This window comes from Theropithecus gelada, chromosome 11, assembly GCF_003255815.1.
Source record: "Theropithecus gelada isolate Dixy chromosome 11, Tgel_1.0, whole genome shotgun sequence".
NCBI lineage: Eukaryota > Metazoa > Chordata > Mammalia > Primates > Cercopithecidae > Theropithecus > Theropithecus gelada.
Genome location: NC_037679.1, coordinates 95,823,652 through 95,848,607, shown reverse-complemented (window position 1 = coordinate 95,848,607; position 24,956 = coordinate 95,823,652). Strand labels below are relative to the sequence as shown.

General features: G+C 44.0%; 3 protein-coding genes across 8 annotated transcripts in view; 2 read left to right on the top strand and 1 right to left on the bottom strand.

Annotated features, from left to right (window-relative positions):
• Positions 1 to 15,706, top strand: part of PHC1 (polyhomeotic homolog 1) — a 27,280-nt gene extending 11,574 nt beyond the window's left edge. For 2 of the 3 annotated variants that reach the window (XM_025403291.1, XM_025403292.1), the window contains 9 exons: positions 4,744 to 5,236; positions 6,851 to 7,635; positions 8,158 to 8,305; positions 8,563 to 8,774; positions 9,418 to 9,532; positions 11,169 to 11,277; positions 11,489 to 11,639; positions 12,089 to 12,320; positions 13,551 to 15,706. In XM_025403291.1, the coding sequence (XP_025259076.1) occupies positions 4,744 to 5,236; positions 6,851 to 7,635; positions 8,158 to 8,305; positions 8,563 to 8,774; positions 9,418 to 9,532; positions 11,169 to 11,277; positions 11,489 to 11,639; positions 12,089 to 12,320; positions 13,551 to 13,705 (2,400 nt within the window). In that variant the 3' untranslated portion in view covers positions 13,706 to 15,706. The remainder of the gene's footprint in view (positions 1 to 4,743; positions 5,237 to 6,850; positions 7,636 to 8,157; positions 8,306 to 8,562; positions 8,775 to 9,417; positions 9,533 to 11,168; positions 11,278 to 11,488; positions 11,640 to 12,088; positions 12,321 to 13,550) is intronic. The other variant, XM_025403290.1, reaches the window with a different exon arrangement.
• Positions 14,599 to 24,829, bottom strand: M6PR (mannose-6-phosphate receptor, cation dependent). Of its 2 annotated transcripts, XM_025403293.1 has the most exons (7): positions 24,242 to 24,829; positions 20,991 to 21,170; positions 20,199 to 20,365; positions 18,022 to 18,131; positions 17,626 to 17,756; positions 16,648 to 16,774; positions 14,599 to 16,172 (listed from the first exon to the last, which is right to left on the bottom strand). In XM_025403293.1, exons 2-7 carry the CDS (start codon positions 21,167 to 21,169, stop codon positions 16,050 to 16,052), a joined length of 837 nt encoding a protein of 278 aa, XP_025259078.1. In that variant the 5' UTR covers position 21,170; positions 24,242 to 24,829; the 3' UTR covers positions 14,599 to 16,049. The 2 variants fall into 2 exon arrangements, with proteins under 2 accessions (XP_025259078.1, XP_025259079.1); XM_025403294.1 differs by lacking the exons at positions 16,648 to 16,774; positions 17,626 to 17,756.
• The window catches only part of KLRG1 (killer cell lectin like receptor G1), a 59,185-nt gene continuing 58,996 nt past the window's right edge, over positions 24,768 to 24,956 (top strand). For 2 of the 3 annotated variants that reach the window (XM_025403298.1, XM_025403299.1), the window contains exon 1: positions 24,768 to 24,956. The gene's annotated coding sequence lies outside the window, so the exon portion shown is untranslated. The other variant, XM_025403300.1, reaches the window with a different exon arrangement.

The window sequence follows — 24,956 nt, the reverse complement described above, 5'->3', positions numbered from 1 at the left end:
TTTTTTTTTGAGACGGAGTCTCGCTCTGTCGCCCAGGCTGGAGTGCAGTGGCCGGATCTCAGCTCACTGCAAGCTCCGCCTCCCGGGTTCACGCCATTCTCCGGCCTCAGCCTCCCGAGTAGCTGGGACTACAGGCGCCCGCCACCTCGCCCGGCTAGTTTTTTGTATTTCTTAATAGAGACGGGGTTTCACCCTGTTAGCCAGGATGGTCTCGATCTCCTGACCTCGTGATCCGCCCGTCTCGGCCTCCCAAAGTGCTGGGATTACAGGCTTGAGCCACCGCGCCCGGCCTGTTCTAATGGTTTAAGGGAAAGATGATGTTTGTATTGGAGGTAGCAGTGGAGATGGACAGAAACGCATAGATTTGAGGATAACTTGGAAGAATCATTGAAGAGGGTAAACTAATTTAATAGATGGGGGAATTAAGGGAGATGCCAGATATGAGATCTGATATAGCAGTGGGGTGGCCGGTGGTGCTGTTTATGAGACGACGAATGTAGAAGTGTATTTAGAGTGAAGTTCAGTTTTGGACATACAGGCTTAGAAGTGCTTGTGAGCCATCCATGAGGAGATACTGAGACTGCAGTTTTATTATGTGGTTCTTGAGCTCAGAGAAGAGGTCTGGGTTGGAGATAAACATTTGAGAGTAGTAGACATATAGATGATAATTGAAGTCCCCCATCTACTAAATTAGTTCACCCTCCTCAGTGTTTAAAATTGCCTGGGGAGGCCGGGCGCAGTGGCTCACGCCTATAATCCCAGCACTTTGGGAGGCTGAGGCGGGTGAATCACCTGAGATCAGGAGTTTGAGACCAACTTGGGCAACATAGTCAAACTCAGTCTCTACTAAACATACAAAAAAAATAGCTGGGCATGGTGGTGTGTGCCCATAGCCCCAGTTACTGGGAGGCTGAGGCAGGAGAATCACTTGAATTTGGAAGTTGGAGGTTGCAGTGAGCCAAGACCGTGCCACTGCACCCAGCCTGGTTAACAGAGGAAGCTCCATCTTAAAAAAAAGGCCCGGCACTGTGGCTCATGCCTGTAATCCCAGCACTTTGGGAGGCCGAGGCGGGTGGATCACCCGAGGTCAGGAGTTTGAGACCATCCAACCTGATCAACATGGTGAAACCCTGTCTCTACTAAAAATACAAACATTAGCTGGGTGTGGTGGTGCACCCCTATAATCCCAGCTACTTGGGAGGCTGAGGCAGGAGAATCACTTGAACCTGGGAGGTGGACGTTGCAGTGAGCTGAGATCATGCCATTGTACTCCAGCCTGGGCAACAAGGGCGAAACTCCATCTTTAAAAAAAAATGTTTGGGGAGATAGTACAGATTGAGGAGAAGAACGTTTAATATGGGGCCCTGAGGTAGGATGAAGCCCCACTTTGGAAAAGCAGTTCAAGATGGATAGAGGGTAATGGGCTGGCAGAGGGAATGGGAAAGAGCAGCAGATAGGAAAATCTGGACTGTAGTGTCATGAAGGCAAGGGAACGAAATGTTATAAGATGTGCGTGTGTGCATCTGTGCGTGCATGGGCAGAGGGGTTTTATTAATAGAGAGGGAGAGTGGTTTCAGTTGAGTTTGGGGGTTGGTGAATCCAAAATAGTATGATGAGTTTGAGGGGTGTGAATGGCTGGTGGGAATGAATACGGTGACTGTAAATAGCTATTAAGAGTTTATCAGCACCAGGAAAGGAAGGTGGAACCGGGGAGGGGAATGTGCATTTCATACATGGTGATGAGGGAGCCAGTGGAGAAGGAGAAGTGGAAGAGGAGGCAGTGGATCTTATATGCTCCTTGAGATGGCAGGAGGAGATGGGATGTAGAGCGCAGAGAAGGATTGATTGCCTTTTGATAGGAAGGAGAGAAGGGAGAGAAGGGGGAAGTGATGAAGTAATGCTCATATAATGGTTTTTGTTTTCTTTGAAGAGGTGAGGAGGAGGAGGAGAAACAGAAGGTAGCCTGAGGTATAGGGAGAGAGTGGGAAAGTTTGAAACAGCCATTATGGAAATGAAGCTGATTGGAAAAACTATATATTAATGATTACCAGATAATATTATATACTAAAGCACCCAATCCTGATGATTCTTGTTAATATCTCTCAAAAGCTATCACCTCTTCTCTACTGCTTCTCCTCCTGCCTGAATTCAGGTTTTAATTATTTGAACCTGTTCTGTACTAGTTTTCTTTCTTTTTTTTTTTTGGAGACAGAGTCTCTCTGCTGCTCAGGCTGGAGTGCTGTGGTGTGATCTCGGCTCACTGCAACTTCTGCCTCCTGAGTTCAAGCGATTCTTGTACCTCAGCCTCCTGAGTAGCTGGATTACAGGCTTGTGCCACTATGCCCGGCTAATGTTTTGTATTTTTAGTTAGAATATGGGGTTTCTCCATGTTGCTCCTGCTGGTCTCGAACTCCGGAGCTCAGGCAGTCTGCCCACCTTGGTCTCCCAGGGTGCTGGAATTACAGGCGTGAGCCACTGCACCGGCATATTGTACTAGTTTTCTAAATGGTCTTCTTGACTTCAGTCTTACCTACTTGTAATTCTTTTCTGCATTACTATCAGGAAACTTTTATTAACTTCTTTTTTTAAAATAAGAAAATATATGTTGTTACTACTAATTTTTTAATTGTACTTCTGGTACACAGAATTTGCTAATATTATAAGCCTTGGGTCATGCCACTCTCTCACTGTTGGTCTCGTCATAACCTTTTAAAATTTATTTACTCAGTAACTTTTAATAATGTAATAAGCAGTGTGCAGTTCTATCTATTGCCTTCCCTTACCCATAGTAAGGAGCCTTCTGATTTCTAAGTCCATTCTTCCCTGGGGTCCTTTTTTATATAGTTTTATTGCATCTCTGTATTTCTAAAATGCCCTTTTTATTATAGAAAATTTTAAACATACACAAAAATAGAAAAAGTGTGAATTCCTATGTACTTACCATCCAGCTTCAACAATTATCAACACATGGCCAATGCATTCAGGCCCTTCTCTGCCTGTGGAGTATTTTGAAGCAAACCCCGGACACCATATATATTTTTTAATTGTATTGAAATGTATAAGGTACTCATGCTGTATGTACACTTTTGGAGAGTGCTTTCTTAGTAACATTGTCATGATCCATTTGTTTTGTTGGAGTCATTATAGTTTATTAATTGTAGTTTCTACATACTGTTCCATTGTATGAATATACTATAGTTTATTCATCTTCTCTTCTGTAGATGGCCCTTTGGGTTGATTCCAGGTTGTGGTTGCTATGAATAATGCCACCATGAACATTCCTATACATGCCTCCTGTGGTACATGGCAAGAGTTTCTCTTGTGGAATTTCTGGGTTAGAGAGTGTGTGAATGTTCAACTTTAGGATATGATAACAAATATTTTCTAAAATAGGAAGTGTATTGATTTATACTTCAATCAGAAATGTATAAATGTATAAATGAATGTTTATTTTGATTAATAACCTTTATTGGCTTCCTATAATCCGTTAAGCGGGCATCATTCTTTCCTTTTATCCATATTTTAGAGTACTGACTATGTGCCAGAACTATGAAGGTGCTAGGAATATAACAATGAAAAAGACAGATAAACTTGCTGTTCCCAAACTAAAGTTCAGATTCCTTATTTCAACACACCAGGCCCTTAATGGCCAAGCACCTTCCTACCTCCTTATCCACAGCCTGCCTTCCTAGCTTCGTTTCTTTCCATTCCTTGTAATTTACCCCAAACATAATATTTATAATTTCTAAAAATACAGTCTTTTTAGAAATTATACATATTTTCTATAATATTTAAAAATAATGTCTTTTTTTTTTCCCCCCCCCACAGACAGGGTCTCACTCTGTTACCCAGGCTGGAGTGCAGTAGCATGAGCTCAGATCACTGCAATCTCTGCCTCCCAGGCTCAAGTGATCCTTTCACCTTGGCCTCCTGAGTAGCCAGGACTACAAGTGTTTGCCACCATACCTGGCTAATTTTCTGCATTTTTTGTAGAGGCAGTGTTGCCCAGGCTGTTCTCAAACTCCTGAACTCAAGCAATCTGTCCATCTTGGCCTCCCAAAGTGTTGGGATTACAGGCGTGAGTCACAGCGCCTGGTCTAAATAATAATCCTTTTTTGGCTCTGGCCTTGCAAATGCTATTACCAATATCTTTAAACCCCCACCTTCACCATTGCCTACTGAGTGTCAGATCAGCATCACGTGTTTTAGGAAGCCCTTTCTTGATCTCCCTAGTCTTAGTTGCTCTTCCTTCTTTGTACTCCTATGGTACTGGGTGTATATCTATACATCTTATATCGTTAAGTGGTAATTTTCTTGTCTTCTGTAGTAGAAAGTCATCATTAAGAGCAGAGACTGTGTCTTTCCTCTGCATTTCCAGTATCCAGTGTAGTACCTGAGGCATAGTAGGTTTTTGGGAGGTGCTGAATGATTGAATGGCAAGGTTTTGGGAGGTGCTGAATGATTGAATGGCGAGGAAAGGGGTAACTGAAGAGAGATTTTGAAGGAATAAATGACCACACTTGATGACACACTTGCTAGTGAGTGAAGGTGGCTGAAAAATTAGATATGGTTCCAGAGTTCCTCCCTAGGAGGTAGGAAGGCCTTAAAGTATATTGTAAAGGCAGATACGAGCTGAGGTATTCTGTGGAATATGACACAATAGCTATCCTGGCTGCTTTTGAATCTTTGACCTTAATGCCTCCAGTCCTCCTTTTCTCAATCTGTTTTTTTCATGTCTTTCAGGTGCAGAACTTGGCAGTAAGGAATCAACAGGCCTCAGCTCAAGGACCTCCAATGCAAGGCTCCACTCAGAAGGCCATTCCTCCGGGAGCCTCCCCTGTCTCTAGCCTCTCCCAGGCCTCTAGCCAGGCCCTAGCGGTGGCACAGGCTTCCTCTGGGGCCACAAGCCAGTCCCTCAACCTTAGTCAAGCTGGTGGAGGCAGTGGGAATAGCATCCCAGGGTCCATGGGTCCAGGTGGAGGTGGCCAGGCACATGGTGGTTTGGGCCAGTTGCCTTCCTCAGGAGTGGGTGGTGGGAGCTGTCCCAGGAAGGGCACAGGAGTGGTGCAGCCCTTGCCTGCAGCCCAAACAGTGACTGTGAGCCAGGGCAGCCAGACAGAGGCAGAAAGTGCAGCAGCCAAGAAGGCAGAAGCAGATGGGAGCGGTCAGCAGAATGTGGGTATGAACCTGACACGGACAGCCACACCTGCGCCCAGCCAGACACTTATTAGCTCAGGTAAATTGTCACTCCTAATGTCATTATTCTCTCAGAATTAATGTGAAATTTTCCTTTTTTTCTTTTTTTGCCTTTTTTTCTTCACCTTTTTGTTTTTTCCCCGCTTCTGTTGGTCCTTGAATAGAGGAAGGAATGGGAATCATATCAGCCTTGAACATATTATTCAGGGTCGGAGGACAAGTGACAGATACAGATCTTATCTGTTTCTACCAGGCAATAGTCAGCTTACAAGTTACCCTGTCCGCTTTCTTAGGCTGTTAGTTCTTCAGTTTATCACTCTGTCTATTCATTCATCACATCTTACTGAATTGATTGCTGTTTTCTAGGAATTACTGAGGATACATTTTTGAAAAGCAGATTCCTTGTCTTCATGTAACTTAGCATTTACTATAAGGGATGAATTCTCTCCTCACTGTTTAATGTGGTTACTTGGTCCAGCGTAGAGCAGATATAGTACAAATGCCTTAGAGCACTTAAGACTAATAGAGAGGTGGGGTGCGGTGGCTCACTCCTGTAATCCCAACAGTTTGGAAGGTCGAGGCAGGTGGATCACTTGAGGTCAGAGTTTCAGACTAGCCTGGCCATCATGGTGAAACCCTGTCTCTACTAAAAATACAAAAATTAGCTGGGCATAGTGGTGTACGCCTGTAGTCCCAGCTACTCTGGAGGCTGAAGCAGGAGAATAGCTTGAACCCGGTCGGCAGAGGTTGCAGTGAGCTGGGATCGCACCACTGCGCTCCAGCCTAGGTGACAGGGCAAGACCGATAGTTTATACTTGCTTTCAGACTGCGGGTAAGATGTAGTTAGATGTGTGTATCTTATTTGGTCAAGTTGATTTTTGCCTTGTTTCTAGCACCTTAGTTGTTGATATACTTACATAATTTACTCACACAAAAAATTAAAAGTTAGTTATTATTACACTTGGTATTTACATACTCTAGCAGTTATATTTCTAAAGTGCTTTATCACATGCTTTGATCTCTGGACAATCTGGTGCAATATGGAGAAGTAGAGTTTGTCAATCCCAGTTTACAGTGGAGGAAACTTAGGTCAGAGCTGACAGGTGCTGACTCTTAAGACTTAGATAGTGATCTAAGCTGATGGTTTGTAAAATCCAAGTCATTCATGGGAAGATGTTGGTATCTTTAACTCTGTGAGTATCTATTTTTTCAGTGAATATTAAGTGCTTCTGAAGTGTCAGGCCCTGGGCTCTGTATTAGGGATGTGAAAATAAATAAAACATTGGATTCAGCCTTTGAGAAACTCCAAGTCTAATGGAGGAGGGGCTAACCATTCTTCTTTGCTGAGTACAGAGTAAAAGAGTACAATATTTAAGTATGGCAAAGATAAGAGACACAAGAAATTACTGAGGCTCTATTGAGCAAGGGAGTTCTTTCTCTGAGATCTTTAAGACTAGTGGTAGTTGATAATGTCTGATTCAGTGGAAAGAGTATGGATGAAGTGATGTCCAAGTTTCATACTGACTAGATTTATTTTCACCGCATAATTCCAAAACTAGGTATACCTTGGAAAAATGATTTTACTTTTAATTTAGAATGGTTATTATTCTCTGCTCTTTTTTCTCTTTATTCTGTTCTGGGATTGTTCCTACAGCCACCTACACACAAATCCAGCCCCATTCACTGATTCAGCAACAGCAACAGATCCACCTCCAGCAGAAACAGGTGGTGATCCAGCAGCAGATTGCCATCCACCACCAGCAGCAGTTCCAGCATCGTCAGTCTCAGCTACTTCACACAGCTACACACCTCCAGTTGGCGCAGCAGCAGCAGCAACAACAGCAGCAGCAGCAACAGCAGCAGCCGCAAGCCACCACTCTCACTGCCCCTCAGCCACCACAGGTCCCACCTACTCAGCAGGTCCCACCTTCACAGTCCCAGCAGCAAGCCCAAACCCTGGTCGTTCAGCCCATGCTTCAGTCTTCACCCTTGTCTCTTCCACCTGATGCAGCCCCTAAGCCACCAATTCCCATCCAATCCAAACCACCTGTAGCACCTATCAAGCCACCTCAGTTAGGGACTGCTAAGATGTCAGCTACCCAGCAACCACCACCCCATATCCCAGTGCAAGTTGTAGGCACTCGACAGCCAGGTACAGCCCAGGCACAGGCTTTGGGGTTGGCACAGCTGGCAGCTGCTGTACCTACTTCCCGGGGGATGCCAGGTCCAGTGCAGTCTGGTCAGGCCCATTTGGCCTCCTCGCCACCTTCATCCCAGGCTCCTGGTGCACTGCAGGAGTGCCCTCCCACATTGGCCCCTGGGATGACCCTTGCTCCTGTGCAGGGGACAGCACATGTGGTGAAGGGTGGGGCTACCACCTCCTCACCTGTTGTAGCCCAGGTCCCTGCTGCCTTCTATATGCAGTCTGTGCACTTGCCGGTGAGTGATGTCTGATGGTTTTGAGGGCACTATTATGCATGAGAGTGGACCTGGGGCTGAGTGGAAATAGAGCTTAATTTAATAGGGGAATAAAGAGTTAAGAGGGTTAATACTGGTATTTATCTGCTTTTTCTGTAAGAGAGTGACACATTAATGTGTATAATATCTGAACTTTATACTCCTAAATTTGTTACTGATACTATTCTGGGTTTTGGGTATGTAATAAGTTAGATCAAGATAGCCTTAACCAAATCAGTCCTTGAAAAAACAACAGTTCTTGGTTGGTCTGCATGAATACAGGGTCTCAAGACCTAGGTCAGGACTAAATCATGTTACATTTTCTTTTGTCCTGATGTAAAGTTATTAGGAATGACCAGGAATTTTAGTGTACCATGGGAAGTAGATAAATTGGCAAATCTGGAACTAAGAAAATTTTCTTTGAAAGAGATTATTTATGGTAATAATTGTGGTTCCTTGTTATCCTTCATTTGTACATCTTTGTTTCTTTCCTCTTCTTTATAGGGTAAACCCCAAACATTGCCTGTCAAACGCAAGGCTGACTCTGAGGAGGAGAGAGATGATGTCTCCACGTTGGGTTCAATGCTTCCTGCCAAGGCATCTCCAGTAGCAGAGAGCCCAAAAGTCATGGATGAGAAGAGCAGCCTTGGAGGTGAGTAACTGACTTCTAAAATGCTGTTGTAGTGCACACAGAGTAGAGAAATGTTCTGAGTGAGCTAAAAGATAAATCTGGTTGAGTAGAAAATGGGCCAGAAGTTGGTGGACAAATGAATAGATCCAAAAACAGGGAATCCAGGGTGAATTGTCAAGGGTAAACATAGATTATTATGGAAGATCATGCCGGCTCAACTAATAGATGGATCAATATTTCATCTCATGTCTATTGCTTAATCTGTGTTTATTTTCCAGAAAAAGCTGAATCAGTGGCTAATATGAATGCTAATACCCCAGGCAGTGAACTAGTAGCCTTGACCCCTGCCCCATCAGTACCGCCTCCTACACTAGCCATGGTGTCTAGACAGATGGGTGACTCAAAACCCCCACAGGCCATCGTGAAGCCCCAGATTCTCACCCACATCATTGAAGGCTTTGTTATCCAGGAAGGAGCAGAACCTTTCCCGGTGAGGGCAGGGCCACAAGGTGGGACTTTGAAGTGGGGACTTGGTTTGATTGTTGTCTTTTCAAACTCCAGTAAAAATAAAAGGCACAGAACTATTTAATTAAAGAATGGTTCAGTTACGCTGTTTAGTTATAAAGAAGGAAAGGAAAAGGAGTGTGTGAAGCATAAAATGAAAATGTTAGGAAGAGGAGAAAAAAAGGAAGAAAGTAACCTTTAAAACTGTAATGTTTAGTTAGATTAACTAGTTTGTTTTATAATGAATAGAACAGTAGTGAAGTTAAGGAGCTTTCCTAGGGTTTGTAGAACCAGGACTAGAACTGAGGTGTCTTGACTCCTAGTGCATTTTCAGCACCATAGGAAGGAAGAGGACAAAATAGGGAGCCAGTGTAGGAACCTGTTCTCCATTGGCTTATCTGGAAAGAAAAGCCAGTTACTACTTTTTTTTTTCATTTCCAAACATTGTATAGAGACCAGTTACCACTCTTAATGATTAACATATTGAAAGTGATTCTCTCTGAACCAGACTTGGTCTTCAACTCAGAGATCCAAGCAAAGACATAATATTGATTGGGAAATGTTGGGGAAAGCTATAGAGAAGCAGAAAGGGATCAGGCTAACTTAATTCTAAATGTTTTCTGGGACAGGTGGGTTGTTCTCAGTTACTGAAGGAGTCTGAGAAGCCACTACAGACTGGCCTTCCGACAGGGCTGACTGAGAATCAGTCAGGTGGCCCTTTGGGAGTAGACAGCCCCTCTGCCGGTGAGTATTTATTTAGAGACCCATTTAGGGGAAGGAGGCTTGTGGAGATGTGTTTGAGGATTCAGTGTAAAATAGTAGTTACCTGTTTATTTAAAGTAGAAATAAGGCCTGGCATGGTGGCTCATGCCTATAATCCCAACACTTTGGGAGACCAAGGCAGGCACATCACCTGAGATCAGGAGTTCAAGACCAGTCTGGCCAACTTAGTGAAACTCTGTCTCTACTACAAATACAAAAATTAGCCTGGTGTGGCAGCATGCGCCTATAGTCCCAGCTACTCGGGAGGCTGAGGCAGGAGAATCACTTGAACCTGGGAGGTGGAGGTTGCAGCGAAGTGAGCCAAGATCGCGCCACTGCACTCCAGCCTGGGCGACAGAGCGAGACTCTGTCTCAAAAAAAAAAAAAAAAAAAAAGTAGGAATAAAATGAAGTCCGTCTACACATAGAAGCCATATTATATATCAGAGTATGTAGAATCACAGAAAAGGAGTTATATAAGGTTAGGGGAATTTATCCAGCTAAAGTAACCTTTTGAATTGTTATTATTTTTTTTGAGATGGAGTTTTGCTCTTGTTGCCCAGGCTGGAGTGCAATGGTGTGATCTTGGCTCACTGCAACCACCGCCTCCTGGGTTCAAGCGATTCTCCTGCCTCAGCCTCCTAAGTAACTGGGATTACAGGCATGCGCCACCACACCCGACTAATTTTTGTGTTTTTAGTAGAGACGGGGTTTCTGCGTGTTGGTCAGGCTAGTTTCCAACTCCCCACCTCAGGTGATCTGCCCGCCTTGGCCTCCCAAAGTGCTGGGATTGCAGGCGTGAGCCACCGCGCCCAGCCCCTGAATTATTCTTTACTCTATAGATGTATTTTTTGGCCGAGTGTGATGACTCTCACCTATAATTCCAGCACTTTGGGAGGCCAAGACCAGTGGATTTCTTGAGCTCAGGAGTTTGAGACCAGCCTGAGCAACATAGTGAAACCTTCTCTCTACAAAAAAATATAAAAATAACTGGGCATTGTGGCACGTGCCTGTAGTCCCAGCTACTTGGGAGGCCAAGGTGGGAGGATCGCTTGAGCCCGGGAGGTGGAGGTTGCAGCGATCCAAGATAGTGCCACGGCAGTCCAGCCCGGATGACAAAGTGAGACCCGGTCTCAAAAAAAATTTTTTTTTTTCAAAAGATGATCTAAAATAGGACGTTTATGTCTTTAATTTCCAGTTCTCCTTATTCTAGATTTTATAATCTGTCTTAAGGACTCTTATTTACATTTTCCCCCTGCTTTTGGAAATCCTTGTGGTAGATGGATCTTGTATCTTTCTAGGCATTAGTAATTAGTTCCTCTTTCCTCAGAAGTTGAATCATATCTGAAATCTAAGAGTGTGAATTAGGATAAAATTAGCAAGACATCTAAAATGGAAAGAGTTTGGCTTAAGATTAGGAAGATGTCATAAAGTTCTCAAGGGACACGTCTTCATGGTTTTAGATTTTGAACTTTGTGTTTTAGGGATTCTCAACTAGGTTGTGTAGGTTTTTGGGGGTAAACCCTGAGAATAATTTTAGAATCCAGCTCTGAGCCTAATGATTGCTTGAGGGGCAGCAGAAACCCATGGTGACTGTCCAGCAATGCCTTGTTTTTTAGAGTTAGATAAGAAGGCGAATCTCCTGAAGTGCGAGTACTGTGGGAAGTACGCCCCCGCAGAGCAGTTTCGTGGCTCTAAGAGGTTCTGCTCCATGACTTGCGCTAAGAGGTACTCTGGGCACCCTCCTCCTTGCCCTCAGCACTGATATCTCCATCTAATGTTACACCCCTTCCCCAGGATCATCTCATAGCTGATATTTTATGTCTGCCTCCTTGCTTGTATTCCCTTCCCCAAATCAGCTCATAAGCAGCAATTCACATTTAGAGCAGGGTAGTCTTCTGTGGCACTATTGACATCCTGTATGTGCCCTGTCCTGTAGGTACAATGTGAGCTGTAGCCATCAGTTCCGGCTGAAGAGGAAAAAAATGAAAGAGTTTCAAGAAGCCAACTACGCTCGCGTTCGCAGGCGTGGACCCCGCCGCAGCTCCTCTGACATTGCCCGTGCCAAGATTCAGGGCAAGTGCCACCGGGTGAGCTGCTTGTTGCAGAGCCAGATGCCTTTAAAGTGGGTCTTTTTTCTTTCCCTACAGGGCAATTCATTTGCCCAGGTAAGAGGGCGTGAGGTGAGAACTCTGGTTTCACATTGATTGCATTACTCCAAATTCCAAGAGACCCTGACCCCCTTTGTGTCTGGACCTCTTACCTAACGACTGGTTCATATATCCATTAATCCTTACACTGTACTTGAGTAGAGAAAATAGATCAATTGTTAGGTCATGGGGAGAATCAAGGAGGTGATACAGTTTCTATTTAAAAGACACTTGAGAGTAGATTTTGGGCATTTGCAAATAAAGTGCTGCTTATTTCATATGTGGTAAGATTAGTTTTTCTTCTACGCCCAATCCAGGGTGGTTTGGGAAGAGAGAGAGGGGAATAAACCTTTGACACTGACCTCACTGGTTTGCTATTTTCCCTATAGGGTCAAGAAGACTCTAGCCGAGGTTCAGATAATTCCAGTTATGATGAAGCACTCTCTCCAACATCTCCTGGGCCTTTATCAGTAAGAGCTGCGCATGGAGAACGTGATCTGGGGAATCCCAATACAGCTCCACCTACACCGGAATTACATGGCATCAACCCTGTGTTCCTGTCCAGTAATCCTAGCCGTTGGAGTGTAGAGGAGGTGTACGAGTTTATTGCTTCTCTCCAAGGTACTGACCCTCTCTTCAACAGAACCCAGGTTGTTTTCCTTACATCATCCCGCAGGGGCCTTGATAAGAGGGAAAGTAATTGACTTTAAAGCAGTGGGAGCTTGAATGCTAATATAGCGGCTCTACTCCTAATATTTATTCAAGTTGACTTCCTGATTTTTTTCTGGGTTGACATTATCTTCTATAGCGTCAGTAATTTTACAGTGTTTGATTCTCATATTTCATGATGTAGCTGCATTTCTCACTAAATTTTTGGATAAAATATTTTTTATGTGTAATTATGATACCTACCAGGGAGAAAATTTTTTTTTCAGTGGAGCAGGGTATTAGAAACTAAGTGGCTATTGTTGCCCCACTCTTCAAAGAGGGCTTGTTTGCTAGTCTTTTTTGTTTGTTTGTTTTTTAAACAGAGGCAGGGTTTCCCTATGTTGTCCAGGCTGGTCTTGGAGTCCTGGGCTCAAGAGATCCTTCTGCCTTGGCCTCCCAAAGTGCTGGGATTATAGGTGTGAGCCACCGCACTCAGCCTATATGCTATTCTTGACAAAGAGTTTTCTCCAGAAATGAAAATTACCCTACCCTTCTTGCTATTTGTCTCAATTCTGGGCCCTTAAACAAAAAGATCACAAAGAATCTTTTTGCCAGTATAAAAGAAAACATGCTTTTTTGTTCTCTCGCTTTCTCCCATCTCCACGCTATTTGAATGAAGTTATTTCTGTGGTTGAACAATTTAGTTGCTTTTCCTTTCTTGGTCTTGGACCTTGGCTTTGTTGTTGTTGTTGTTTTGAGACAGTCTTACTCTGCTGCCCAGGCTGGAGTGCTGTGGCATGAATTTTGGCACGCTGCAACCTCTGCATCCTGGGCTCAAATGATCCTCCTGCTTCAGTTTCCCGAGTAGCTGGGACTATAGGCATGCACCACCATGCCCAGCTAATTTTTGTGTTTATAGAGTCAAGGTTTTGCCATGTTGCCCAGGATGGTCAACTCCTGGGCTCAAGGGATCTGCCTACCCTGGTCTCCCAAAATGCTGGGATTACAGGTGTGAGCCTCTGCCATTTTTTAAATAGCCAATTCTTTCTAATTTCATTTTCCTTTTAAAGCTTGCCATCTGACTTCGTATTACTGAATTTAGGACAAGTACTTTGGAATTAATCATTGCTAGACCTCAGTTTCATTTAGTTTCCCTCCTCCTATCATCCGGCACTACCTACGTGTTCTCACCATTTCTTCTAGGCTGCCAAGAGATTGCGGAGGAATTTCGCTCACAGGAGATTGATGGACAGGCCCTTTTATTACTTAAAGAAGAACATCTTATGAGTGCCATGAACATCAAGCTGGGCCCTGCCCTCAAGATCTGCGCCAAGATAAATGTCCTCAAGGAGACCTAAGGTGGCCCTGTTGCACAAACCAGCCTAAGGCAGACACTCCCCACTGTCCAGGTTATAACCTGGTACCAGCAGAGACTTTGCAGGGAAGAAAGAGCTGTTCCAATCATGTAACCTTCTGTAGGGGATTACTGAGACAGGGAAGAGAAGTGCAAGAATTGGTTGCTGGTGCTACATGGCGGCAGCTTTGACATTTTCTCTGGGTTCTACTTTATCTTGTAAAATCTTTACAATTCTCACCATTTCCACCTACCTTAATCCAATCTTTATAAAAGAGGCAGTCTAGAGAACTAGGACTGCTCAGCCTTATCCTGGAATGGAGCATTTAGCCCAGGTCTTAATTCTCCAAGAGGAGGAATACATAGTATGGTAAGGCAAGGAACTGGGTGGAATGTTAGGTTGCCTGCCCAATGGGAGAGGTAGGGTTTTTCTAGCTTGTGTGACACAAGTAGCAAAATCTGGTACACCCCCTGCCAGTGTAGCTGTGGCTCAGAGTTTTCTCTTTGTTGTCACTTACTCCCTTGTGATTGAATCTTTTCTCCCGGCAGGATCCCCAGCCAGTGTAGAGACTTGATTGGCATCTTTCTTATGCTGCAGGGACTAAAAGTATTTGACTGGGGCATATGTGGCTGCTCATTCTTTCTGCATCCCACTGTTCCCCTCCAATTTGTTATTTTGTACCCTATTTTTCAGTTCCAACTCTGCTCTGTCCTATAGCTGTATAAAACCAGAGTGCGTGGGGCTAAGGTCAGGAGTATAAGTACCTGCCTTAGGCACTATTCCTTATACAACAAAAATATTAAATATTTTTTTCCTCAGTAAAAGGATGAAAATCGGTTTCAGTTGTCTTACTCTATTCCAGTCTTTGCCCATGTTCACACAAATGAGTAGGCCAATATGTTTTGTTTGTTTTTTTAATCATTACGAGTTTTTGTACAAAAAGTGATTTTTTTTTTCTTCATTTTAAAACACCAGGGTGTGGGGGGAGGGATGCAAACAAATAACAAAAAAGATGCTTTTGTAACATTATTTTCCCTGTTTAGAAAGAAAAAATCACTCCAATAGTATTGAAAAGTCCAAAGATGAAATAGTTTCATTTTCTTTTCCTAAGGCTTAGAAAAGGCCCCCTGCCTATTGATTCCATTCCTCTTTTGTGTCCAGTGGAGCCATGTTACTCTTCAGTGGCCCAGGGGTTCACTATTACAGAAAGATCAGTCCAGGTTTCTGGGCACATGGCCTAAACAGGAAGATGGAAGCATCAGAGGATTAAAAACCTTTCCCCACAGAAATGTGGGCAAGAAGACACTTCCCTGAGCCAGCAGAAGGGACAGGTGCAGCAGCATTCCACACCCAGCGCAGAGGACAGCAGAGCCCTCGATGTCCCACTTCTGCTTCCATTCCCTTTCCAGAAGATTGAAAAAAAGGTCAAAACCACATGCCTGTGGAGAAAGTGCGACACGTTTAGAAATACTGGTATAGGGAACCAGGAGTAAGAAAAGCTTTACCAGCTTTTACTACAAATGGAAGAAAGACATCAGGATCCCACCACCGCAAGGTAAAGTGACTTCCCTTTTCTGGAACCCCTGTGGCACAGGAGTTCAATTTTCCTTTCCAGTGGACTGGATTTCTGGATAGGCATTTTGGCTGTATGTGGACAGATAAGACCACAATCCATGGCCCAATCCCAGCTACACAGTCACCCCAATTTCCACAAATGATGTGATGGTACCATATAATCCTGTAAAGGGAAATTTCACATTTTTCCTGTCCTAATCCCAGAGGTGGGAGAAGCAAGTCTAGAACATCTCCAGGCTCAGACTAAATGAGAGTACTTGGACTGCAACCAAGTAATCACTGCAAAGTAGTTCCAAGCAGCAAGAAATACCAGATTCTCATGGAGACTACTATAGGGTACAGAATAACAACATGAAAGCAATCAAACCTGTATAAATAATGTTTCTTGGCATTTTTTTTTTTAATTAAAGAAATCCAGTGTCTCAAAAACTTGTGAAAATGTGTTTAAAAAACAAAGGGCCAGTGAGCCTGCCACACCATTTTGCCCATATGCCTGTTGTACCTTGTGATGTCAAGAGACAATGCAAAAGCCTGTTTTCACAGGCCCTATTAAGTCTGACTTACAACTGTACCTCTCTAGAGAAAAAACAGAAAATAAGGAACAAAGGGAAGGCAGTTTTACTAGTGAGAAGATGCAAATCAAAAGCAAACTGGAAAGCAAGAGCAATAGTAAGGGTGAGATGAGAGACTGGAGTTGAGACTGCTTGAGAAATCTGGCTGTGTAGCTTTGGTTTGGGGGACTGAGGAAGAGGCTGGACATATAAAGTGCAATCTACATTGGTAATAAATGGTCATCCCTTTCTTCTGACTCCTCCCCCAGCTGGTCATCCCCCACACCACGATATGCTGCAGGCACATTTCGAGGTTTAGAACGGCAGACAAAGTCACAGCCATCCTGTAGGGGAGAAAAAAAATAATAATAATTTGGAGCATCCAACTTTAGGTTATGAGAAAAATGTACTTATGGTCTAGGAATGTGGCAAGAATTGGTTTTCTACAGGGATAATGAGAAAACCTAAAAGATGTGACAATCAGCCTAAATTCAATTTGGGACAACAGGAGAAAAAGTTTCTTCTTAGGCCTCCCCTTCTTCCCACCCAGGCCCACTTAAAAGCTAAATCAGATTTAGAAGAGCCCACCTGGTCATCAACAGTGTTGCTCTTTCAGCAATTTCTTACCAAGGCCAGAAATGGATGCTATGCCACTTACTACTTTGTACTAGGGCAACCGTCTTGTTTACTGGGACTTTTGTGGTTTTAGCACTCCATGTCCTGTGTCCCAGGAACCCCCTCAGTGTGAGCAGACCAGAATGGTTGGTCACCCAGCCTTGTTTGCAGGCTACAAATTCAACCAGCTGCCCTGTTACTTACTGCTACCAGATTTCCAAGATCCTGCCAGAAGGCTAAGTGAGGAAACTGCTCCATTCCTTTGGCTCCCACCACCAGTCGCTGGTATAGGAACCCCCCAACAACATAAACAGCAACCAGTGACGCAAACCTGTAGAGAAAGAAGTCTATACTTAAGAACTGAGAACTAGTAAAACTCAGGATAACCTCTATATTTATTGTTAGTTGTTTCCTAAGATACATTCCCTGAAAAGGAAAAATGAGTAGTGACACTAAATGAAAAAGGGGGCTGGTAGCTCTTAGAAAACCAATTAGAGTGCTGTCAGTCCAAGAGAAACAAAGGCCCAAAGTGTGACAGGGTGTGATTCTATGGCCAAGAATAATCACCGTTAAGTATATGATTCCATTTCTCTAAAAGTTCTGGTAACTGAATGAAATAATATAAAAATTGCCTAGTCCTCCAGCAGGGGAAAAAAGCACCTCCAAATGCAAATCTATACCGGCAACTAAACATTAAATCTCATTTAAAAAAAACTTGCAGAGTCAGTTTTTTTTTTTTTTTTTTTTTTTGAGATGCAGTTTTGCCCTTGTTGCCCAGGCTGGAGTACAACGGTGCGACCTCAGCTCACGACAACCTCCACCTCGCAGGTTCAAGTGATTCTACTGCCTCAGCCTCCCAAGTAGCTGGGATTATAGGCGTGTGCCACTGTGCTGGCTAATTTTGTATTTTTAGTAGAGACAGGGTTTCACCATGTAGGTCAGGCTGGTCTCAAACTCCTGACCTTAGGTGATCCGCCTGCCTTGGCTTTCCAAAGTGCTGGGATTACAGGTGTGAGCCACTGTGACCTGGCAGAATTATTTTATAGCCAGAGGATTTAAAAAGTCATCCCCATCAATTACAGTATAATATACACATGTACAATTTGTGCTTATGTACCACCATATAGTTACTGATCTTAAAAACAAAAGGAAAGAAGGTCTGTTCTGATAAGGCATACTCACGTGACAAGTAAGATAGAACCCACACTGAGGTGGGAGATCTCTGGGGAACAGGCCAGGCTGCTATCCATCTCAAAGAGGTAGAAACAATCTTGGACTTTGCCCCGCTCCTCAGACACAGGGTTAAAATTGTCCTGATGATGAGATGGCATAACACATTTAGATGGTAAAGTGTTTTGACTCCTATGCAACAAAATAAAAAACCCCCAAAATACCTGCTCCTTCCTAGTTCAGCAGCCTATTTTCCATGGAAGATGCGTGTCTGACACAGAGAGAAACTGAGCTGCTAGTATTCTAATGTCCATTCCAATGTATTGTGTCCCCTCTGGATATTCTCCCCCACCTCACGTCAGTCCTTTCAATCTCCTCCCTCGCCTTATACAACCCAGGGTGCCTCACCGCTAGGGTGTGTCGATTGCAGGAGATCATCACCACTGCACGACGCTGCTCCTTGCCACAGTGGTTGTCATATTCATCACCCCCTTTATAGATCAGCATGATCCAATTACCTGAGGAGGGACAAGGAAAATGGAGCTATGGCGTGGGGGAAAAGCAGAGGCAGATCTGGGTGGTATGGCAGAGTGGAATTGAGTAATTCATTGCAATTGGTTATAAGTAAACAAGCCTCATCAGTATGAACTCGGTACACCAGAAATGCCAAGCTAAACTTGTTTGCTTACAAAGACTTGTGTTCCCTTAAGACAAGAATCAGATATTCATTTAAGAATAATCTTAGGCCGAGACGGGCGGATCACGAGGTCAGGAGATCGAGACCATCTTGGCTAACACGGTGAAACCCCGTCTCTACTAAAAAATACAAAAAACTAGCTGGGCGAGGTGGCGGGCGACTGTAGTCCCAGCTACTCGGGAGGCTGAGGCAGGAGAATGGTGGGAACCCGGGAGGCGGAGCTTGCAATAGCTGAGATCCGGCCACTGCATTCCAGCCTGGGTGGCAGAGCAAGACTCCATCTCAAAAAAAAAAAAAAAAAAAAAATCTTAATTTTTAACATTAAAGGTAGGCAGCTGACAATGCAAAAGCAATTATGATCCATACCTTAACACTGATTCATTTTCTGAATATCTTCTAAAAGCAAAAAAAGAGGTTCCATACAATGGCTGAGCAGCAGGGGTAAGCCCATCTAAGATTTCAACTTAGCCCCAGATAAATTCAAAGCAGATATTTAAGATTGGAATGTATATCTCCTCTTTAGTATTTACTGTGTTCAGTTATTTTGCAAAACATCATTTGATTCAATAATTGTGAGGTGAATGCTCCCCGTTTTGCATATGAGAAAATAAAGTCAAAAGGTGATATGACTTTCCAGTCACAGGATTAGGAAATAGGAGGAGAACCTAGTCACATAACCCCTAGCCCCAAATCCTTTTGTTATTTTTTTATTGTATTATTTACCAGGAGTAAATAGCTACCCTGTATAACTTAGTTATTTATCTGTATGGGAGGGAATTGGACCATAGGTGCTTACATGGTCCTCTCCAGCAATGCGACTTTTTTTTTTTTTTTTTTTTTTGAGACGGGGTCTTGCTCTGTCACCCAGGCTGGAGTGCAGTGGCCGGATCTCAGCTCACTGCAAGCTCCGCCTCCCGGGTTCACGCCATTCTCCTGCCTCAGCCTCCCGAGTAGCTGGGACTACAGGCGCCCGCCACTTCGCCCGGCTAGTTTTTTGTATTTTTTAGTAGAGACGGGGTTTCACCGGGTTAGCCAGGATGGTCTCGATCTCCTGACCTTGTGATCCGCCCGTCTCGGCCTCCCAAAGTGCTGGGATTACAGGCTTGAGCCACCGCGCCCGGCCAGCAATGCGACTTTTAAGAAATACCACCACCATAGCACAAAAGTCAGTGGGTAAAGTTTTGCAGACTGAGTAGTTTGCAAAAAAAGTTTCAGCTCTTAAAATTTAACTGGTCAACTTTTGATTAATTTGATGAAAAGTGGTAGTGGTTGGCATTTTTAAGTCTAGTGTGAAACTCATTAAAAGTATTTGGGTGAATAAAAGAACTCTAGGCTACAGAATTCTGGCTAGAGTTGGCTGGGAGCGGTGGTTCATGCCTGTAATCCCAGCACCTTGGGAGGCCGAGGTGGGCAGATCAGGAGGTCAAGAGATCAAGACCATCGTGGCCAACACTGTGAAACCCCGTCTCTGCTAAATATACAAAAATTAGCTTGGCGTGATGGCACACACCTGTAGTCCCAGCTACTCGGGAGGCTGAGGCTGGAGAATTGCTTGAACGCAAGAGGCTGAGGTTGCAGATTGTGCCATTGCACTCCAGGCTGGGTGACAGAGAGAGACTCCATCTCAAAACAACAACAACAAAAAATTCTGGCTAGAGTCTTCATTTTGCATAAGTTTTTCACTAATTGTAATGCACAATTGTCCTGAGCTGTGACTTACAGAGGAGCTGTGGAATTAGGCATCCTGTGGTATATTATAGTCTCAGGTGTGCCAAACCACACATATGATATACCGAAGAGACTGGAAAGGGCCACGACATACAGGATTGTCAGAGGGATTGGTTGGGATCAATTAGTTAATCAAGAGTAGGAAGGGGAGTTTTCTTACTTCCGTTGAAGATGTGAGTCTCGTTGAGTCTCCCTACCACTGTCTCCTTCCCATTACTTTTGTTGATTTGCACCAGGCCTGCCCCAGAAGTGTGGTTGCCAGCTTCCCGGCACACCCTGAAGATGTAGATGTATGTGTCTGAACCCTGGCCCACAGTGCTCTCAAAGCTGTCAAGAGAAGTGGGAAGAAAGAAGAGGAGAGTTACCAGCTATCAGCCTCAGGAATAAGAGCATCCTTTTCCTTTAATTAAAACAAAACAAACAACATGCTCGATTTACTTGAGGTCATGGCTGAGTGAATATTTGTTTAAGATATTCATAACCTTGACAGACCATCCTTATTGCTGATGATGAATTATTAAAATACACCACCCAAGATAGCTCAGTATTCTAGTTATTTTTAGAATGCCTGTTAGTAACCATGTTCCAATGAATAAGGGCCCATGTTCATGGGATAGTCTCATTTCTTAGGGACCAACTTCAGATTTATATAACTGAAGATCCCTGACACTTACAATGACGTGTCAGCCTAAATATGTTTATCCGATATTTCTAAAGTCCTATTATATGTAGGTATCAAATAATGCTTAAATTTCTACAAGCTAGTCTCTTGGATCCAGTCTTGGAAGTAGCTACTCTTCTGTGAAAGATGAGAAAACTGCACACGGCAACTAAAAGCTGGGCTGAGAATTTGCTCTATATCATAAAAGAGAGCACGTTATCAAATAAAATCAGTAAGAAAAGACCTTAACATAAATATTTTCTCAAGCTCTTTAAGGTTCTTCTCATTTACCTTTTATTAAACAGTGGTTTCAGCCTCTTCACTAGAGCCAATTCTTTCTCTGACTCTTTACCCTTTTCTCCTACCAAGTCGCAAGTTTTTTCTTCTGCCTGCCAGGATTCTCTCACTGCCACAGCCAGAAGTAACAGCAGTAGCAGTCCAGTCCTCCAGCAGTTGTAGAAAGGGAACATCCTTTGGGAGAGAGTGTGTGTTGGGGAGGGCAGGTAGGATCAGGAGAGGGGGAAAGAAACAAAGCGTATGAATGTGTAATAAATGGATGGTATTTTGACTATCCAGAAAGTACACGATTCTCTGGCATATGCAACACATAGTACATTTTAATATCTCTAACAAGAGCACCTGCAGCAGAAAATTCATTTATATTTAACTTTTAGTCTAATGTATAGGTGAGTCTTTCAGAACAAACTACAAGGTTGAGAAGAGGGAAATGAAGAAAACTTAAAAGAGAATGATGACAGCTTGGGCGGAGCCATCCTTGCCTCCTTGCCTCTTTACTGTTTGATGGCTTGATGAAGTCTTTTGAAACCTCTTCGGCCTCTACAGGTCACAAGTCTCAAGGGTTTCTAGACTTCCAGTAAGTACAGTTGTCTTTTATGCTACAAATCAATGACAACAAATTGGGAATCACCAAGCCATTTTACAATAGAGTAAATTCAATTCACCTGCTGCTTGTACTGCTCTAGGAATGAAAACACACAGCTCTCTTTCCCAAACTTACTAGGTTGGTGCAAAGGTGACTGTGGTTTTGGCAAAAAAACCCCCACCAAAACCTAACATTTTGTTTTCTCTAATCCATCCTCATATCCAGGACAGACTGATTTACCCTTGCAAAACACTTCACTCTGATATCTGTTAATGATCCCTCAGGCCATCGCTACTTGTTTATTCCAACAGTATCACGGGCAGTTTCCTGATTTAACTCTTCTAAACTTTTCTCACTTACAATAAAATGCTGCAAATCTGGGCTTTGGTATGAATATTCTTTAAAGTTCTCTAGTTCTTTTTCATGCTGGTCCACTTACTCCACCGCATTTTTGAAATATAAAACTTGAAACAAGCAGAATTTTCATGGGTACTAATGAGTGTGAAGATGAGAAAATGGAAGCTCCAACCTTGACCCTGAATGCACTTTCCCCATTTCCCTAAACAAAGTAACATCTGACCTTCTATTTCCCACACCCCACTAAAGCAACAAATTCCGGGAAATTGTCTACCTGACTTCCTGTACCCCAAACATCAATTCACTACTGTCATATTATGGTAGTTGCCATAGAATAATCATAGCTAGCCAAGAGGTCCAAGGCCCTCATAACACATTTAATGCACTGAAACCACACAACAGCAGGAAACAATAGACTACTGCCTTGGGCCAGGTGCTGTTCAAAGCACTTAACATATATTAAATAACTAATTAATCCTCACAACCTTATGAGTAAATACAATTATTGTTGCTATTTTACCAATAAGAAAACCGAGACAGAATTAGCCAGAGAGTCTGGCTCCAGAGTTCATGGTCTGTCATTACATGTATATTTCCACTATGTACATAATAATTTTTTGGAGATGAGAGTAGGCAACCAAAACTGTGGGTTCTTTTTTTTTTCTTTCCTCCTAAGAAGTGAAGGGGAAGTGATTCCTCACAGTTGACTGAATAGGTGGTGAAATAAAGAACTTAGACCTCCAACTCCCACCACCTTCCCTAAGTTAACCCACTGCTCAACACACAACTTGACCAGCTGACTCACTAAAAAGAAATTGGAGGCTCCTTTTTCTAGACTAACTTAGCCTGCCATTTTCCTTTACAGTCAGTCTCTCAGGACCTAATTAAAAACTGACAGTTGATGATTTCTTTTCCTAAACTAGAACAAGGAATCTCACAAAATTAGGAAGGAATGAAAAGTTAAACACCTCAGCCATTAGCTGAGTTGAACTATCTTTTATTTGCTTATTATTAAAAAAGGGTAATAAATTGATACTGTATTCTTCTTTCCTGCTTAAGGCTTGGCTTTAAATTGAAGCTGCTTCTCTTCGATTCAGTGGCATAATGCGCTAAATGTTTTACCTAGATTATGTTCATTAATCTTCACAACCCAGAAAAATAGGTGTCATTTTTCATACTTTAAAACGAGAAAACTGACGCTTTACAGAATTAGTTAAATTACTTGCTGTACATTACACAGGTATTTTATGTGTATGGGGCAATTTAGACGATTCGTGGCATAAAGATGACTGCTGGAAAACTTACAAACATAGGGGTGCAACAATCAGGCAGAGAACGAAATAGAAGGGTTGGGTAGTCCCCTTTTAATATGCTACAATTAGATTCTCAAGGTACAAGAGTTTGTCTATATACTTTGGAAATAAGGAGCAGGATTTTATGATCTTGAAAAATCTCTTTCAATTTTCTTATTCTCTAACGACACATCTATTCCATTTGGCAATGCTAAAAATTATCCTTTATTAGGGTGGCCAATGACTAAGTCAGCAATTGGGAAGCAGCTTACACCACTGGGCCTCTGTAGCACTCACTTCCCCATCTGGTAAGACAGCCATGGCCATTTTTCCAGTGGAATTTCTACTGTCTTCCCGCTGGCTCCTTTCTGATGTAGCAGTCCTTATCCCTTTTTCTCCAGCAGCCTACATTTTTAGAAAAGCAGCCCCAATTGGCTAAAAGGCCTAATGCTTAAAGAACTCAAGAGAGAAGGAGCCTCAGAGAAGTAGCGGCTTCGTCCCAAGAGCGGAAGCTCCCCACTAGGAACACATGATAATCCGTCCATCAGCCATTCTTATCCATATCACAGTCGCATCCCCCTCAAACCTCTCCCAGGGTGCTAGAAATTCTCGCTCTGTCCAGTGTCCCGACTTTCCAAGTGCTTGGAGCCATACCTTCTCCAAATGATGCCACTTGACCTCCCACCGTGATGCAGGCCAAAATTTCTCCTACAAATAAATCCACGAACACCTCCAACGGACTCCATACTTGGGGTTATCTTCCTTTCCCTGCTTTCCAAGTATCGTAAATCCCCTCTCTGGTTTTGGAAGTCCTTTCTCCCTCACACCTTTCGGAACTCCGTGACTCTCCGCCCCCACGCCTCCGCCTCTATTCTACTCTTAGGGCTCCTCAGCCAGATCTTTGGCTAGAACCATGGTCAAGGGAGCCATTGCGATCCCGGCTCCTGTCATAGACGCTTAAGTGTGAGCGCACCCCAGCCCGCCTCCTCCTCCACGCCCCTCACACTCACGTGTCGCGGGGAACTGGAGCAGCCAAAGCTCAGAATCCCCCGTGAATACCCGTCTGGGGATGGGAGACGGGGCCAGCTAGGGGCCGGCCGCAGACCCCGGTCCCAGAGCTAGTTTCAGAGGCCAGCGTTCCCCCTAGCGCCTGGATGTGCCCCACTCCGGGAACCGGAAACAGGAAGCGCCAAGAGGCCGCTGGGCAACCGCTCCTCCCACCAGATCCCGCAGCATGTGACCAAAGAACAATTTCGCCCCTTTCCCCTTCCCGGTCTCCCTGGGATTTTAGCTCCGCCCTCGTTCCATCAGCTCCAATCACTATCGAGGTTGTCTAGTTTCGCCTTTTCTGGTTGCCTTTCTTCCAATGGGGTCCCAAAGTCCCGCTTCCAGGGCCTCTCGGCTTGCGCGCCCCGGTCACGCGGCGTCACGCGCCGGACCGCTCCCGGGTAGGGTCCGAGTGAAGAGAGTGCGAGGGGCAGGTGGCGGAAGCGGAAGTTACGCTGGCAGCTCGCCCTCGGGCTCGGCGGGAGTTGTAGTTTTCACGCTAGGTCTCCTCCGAGCGTTTCCTAGACCGTTCGCCGCCTGAGAGGGACGCTGTTCCGCCGCGTGCAAACTTCAAGTCTAGACTCCACTGTCGACTCCTAGACGAGAGTAGTGCAGCGACGGGGCCATGTGCGTCCTGGCTTTCTTAACGACATCACTCCTATGTATTTCCTTTTCCCA

Excerpts from the sequence above, each read along its gene's own strand:
- M6PR (XM_025403293.1), bottom strand. The coding sequence starts at position 21,169 with ATGTTCCCTTTCTACAACTGCTGGAGGACTGGACTGCTACTGCTGTTA. Across the intron at positions 20,366-20,990 it reads AAACCACTGTTTAATAAAAG|CTTTGAGAGCACTGTGGGCC; the intron begins GTAAATGAGAAG and ends TTCTCTTGACAG. Across the intron at positions 16,775-17,625 it reads GGTTCTATCTTACTTGTCAC|GTTTGCGTCACTGGTTGCTG; the intron begins GTGAGTATGCCT and ends CTTTCTCTACAG.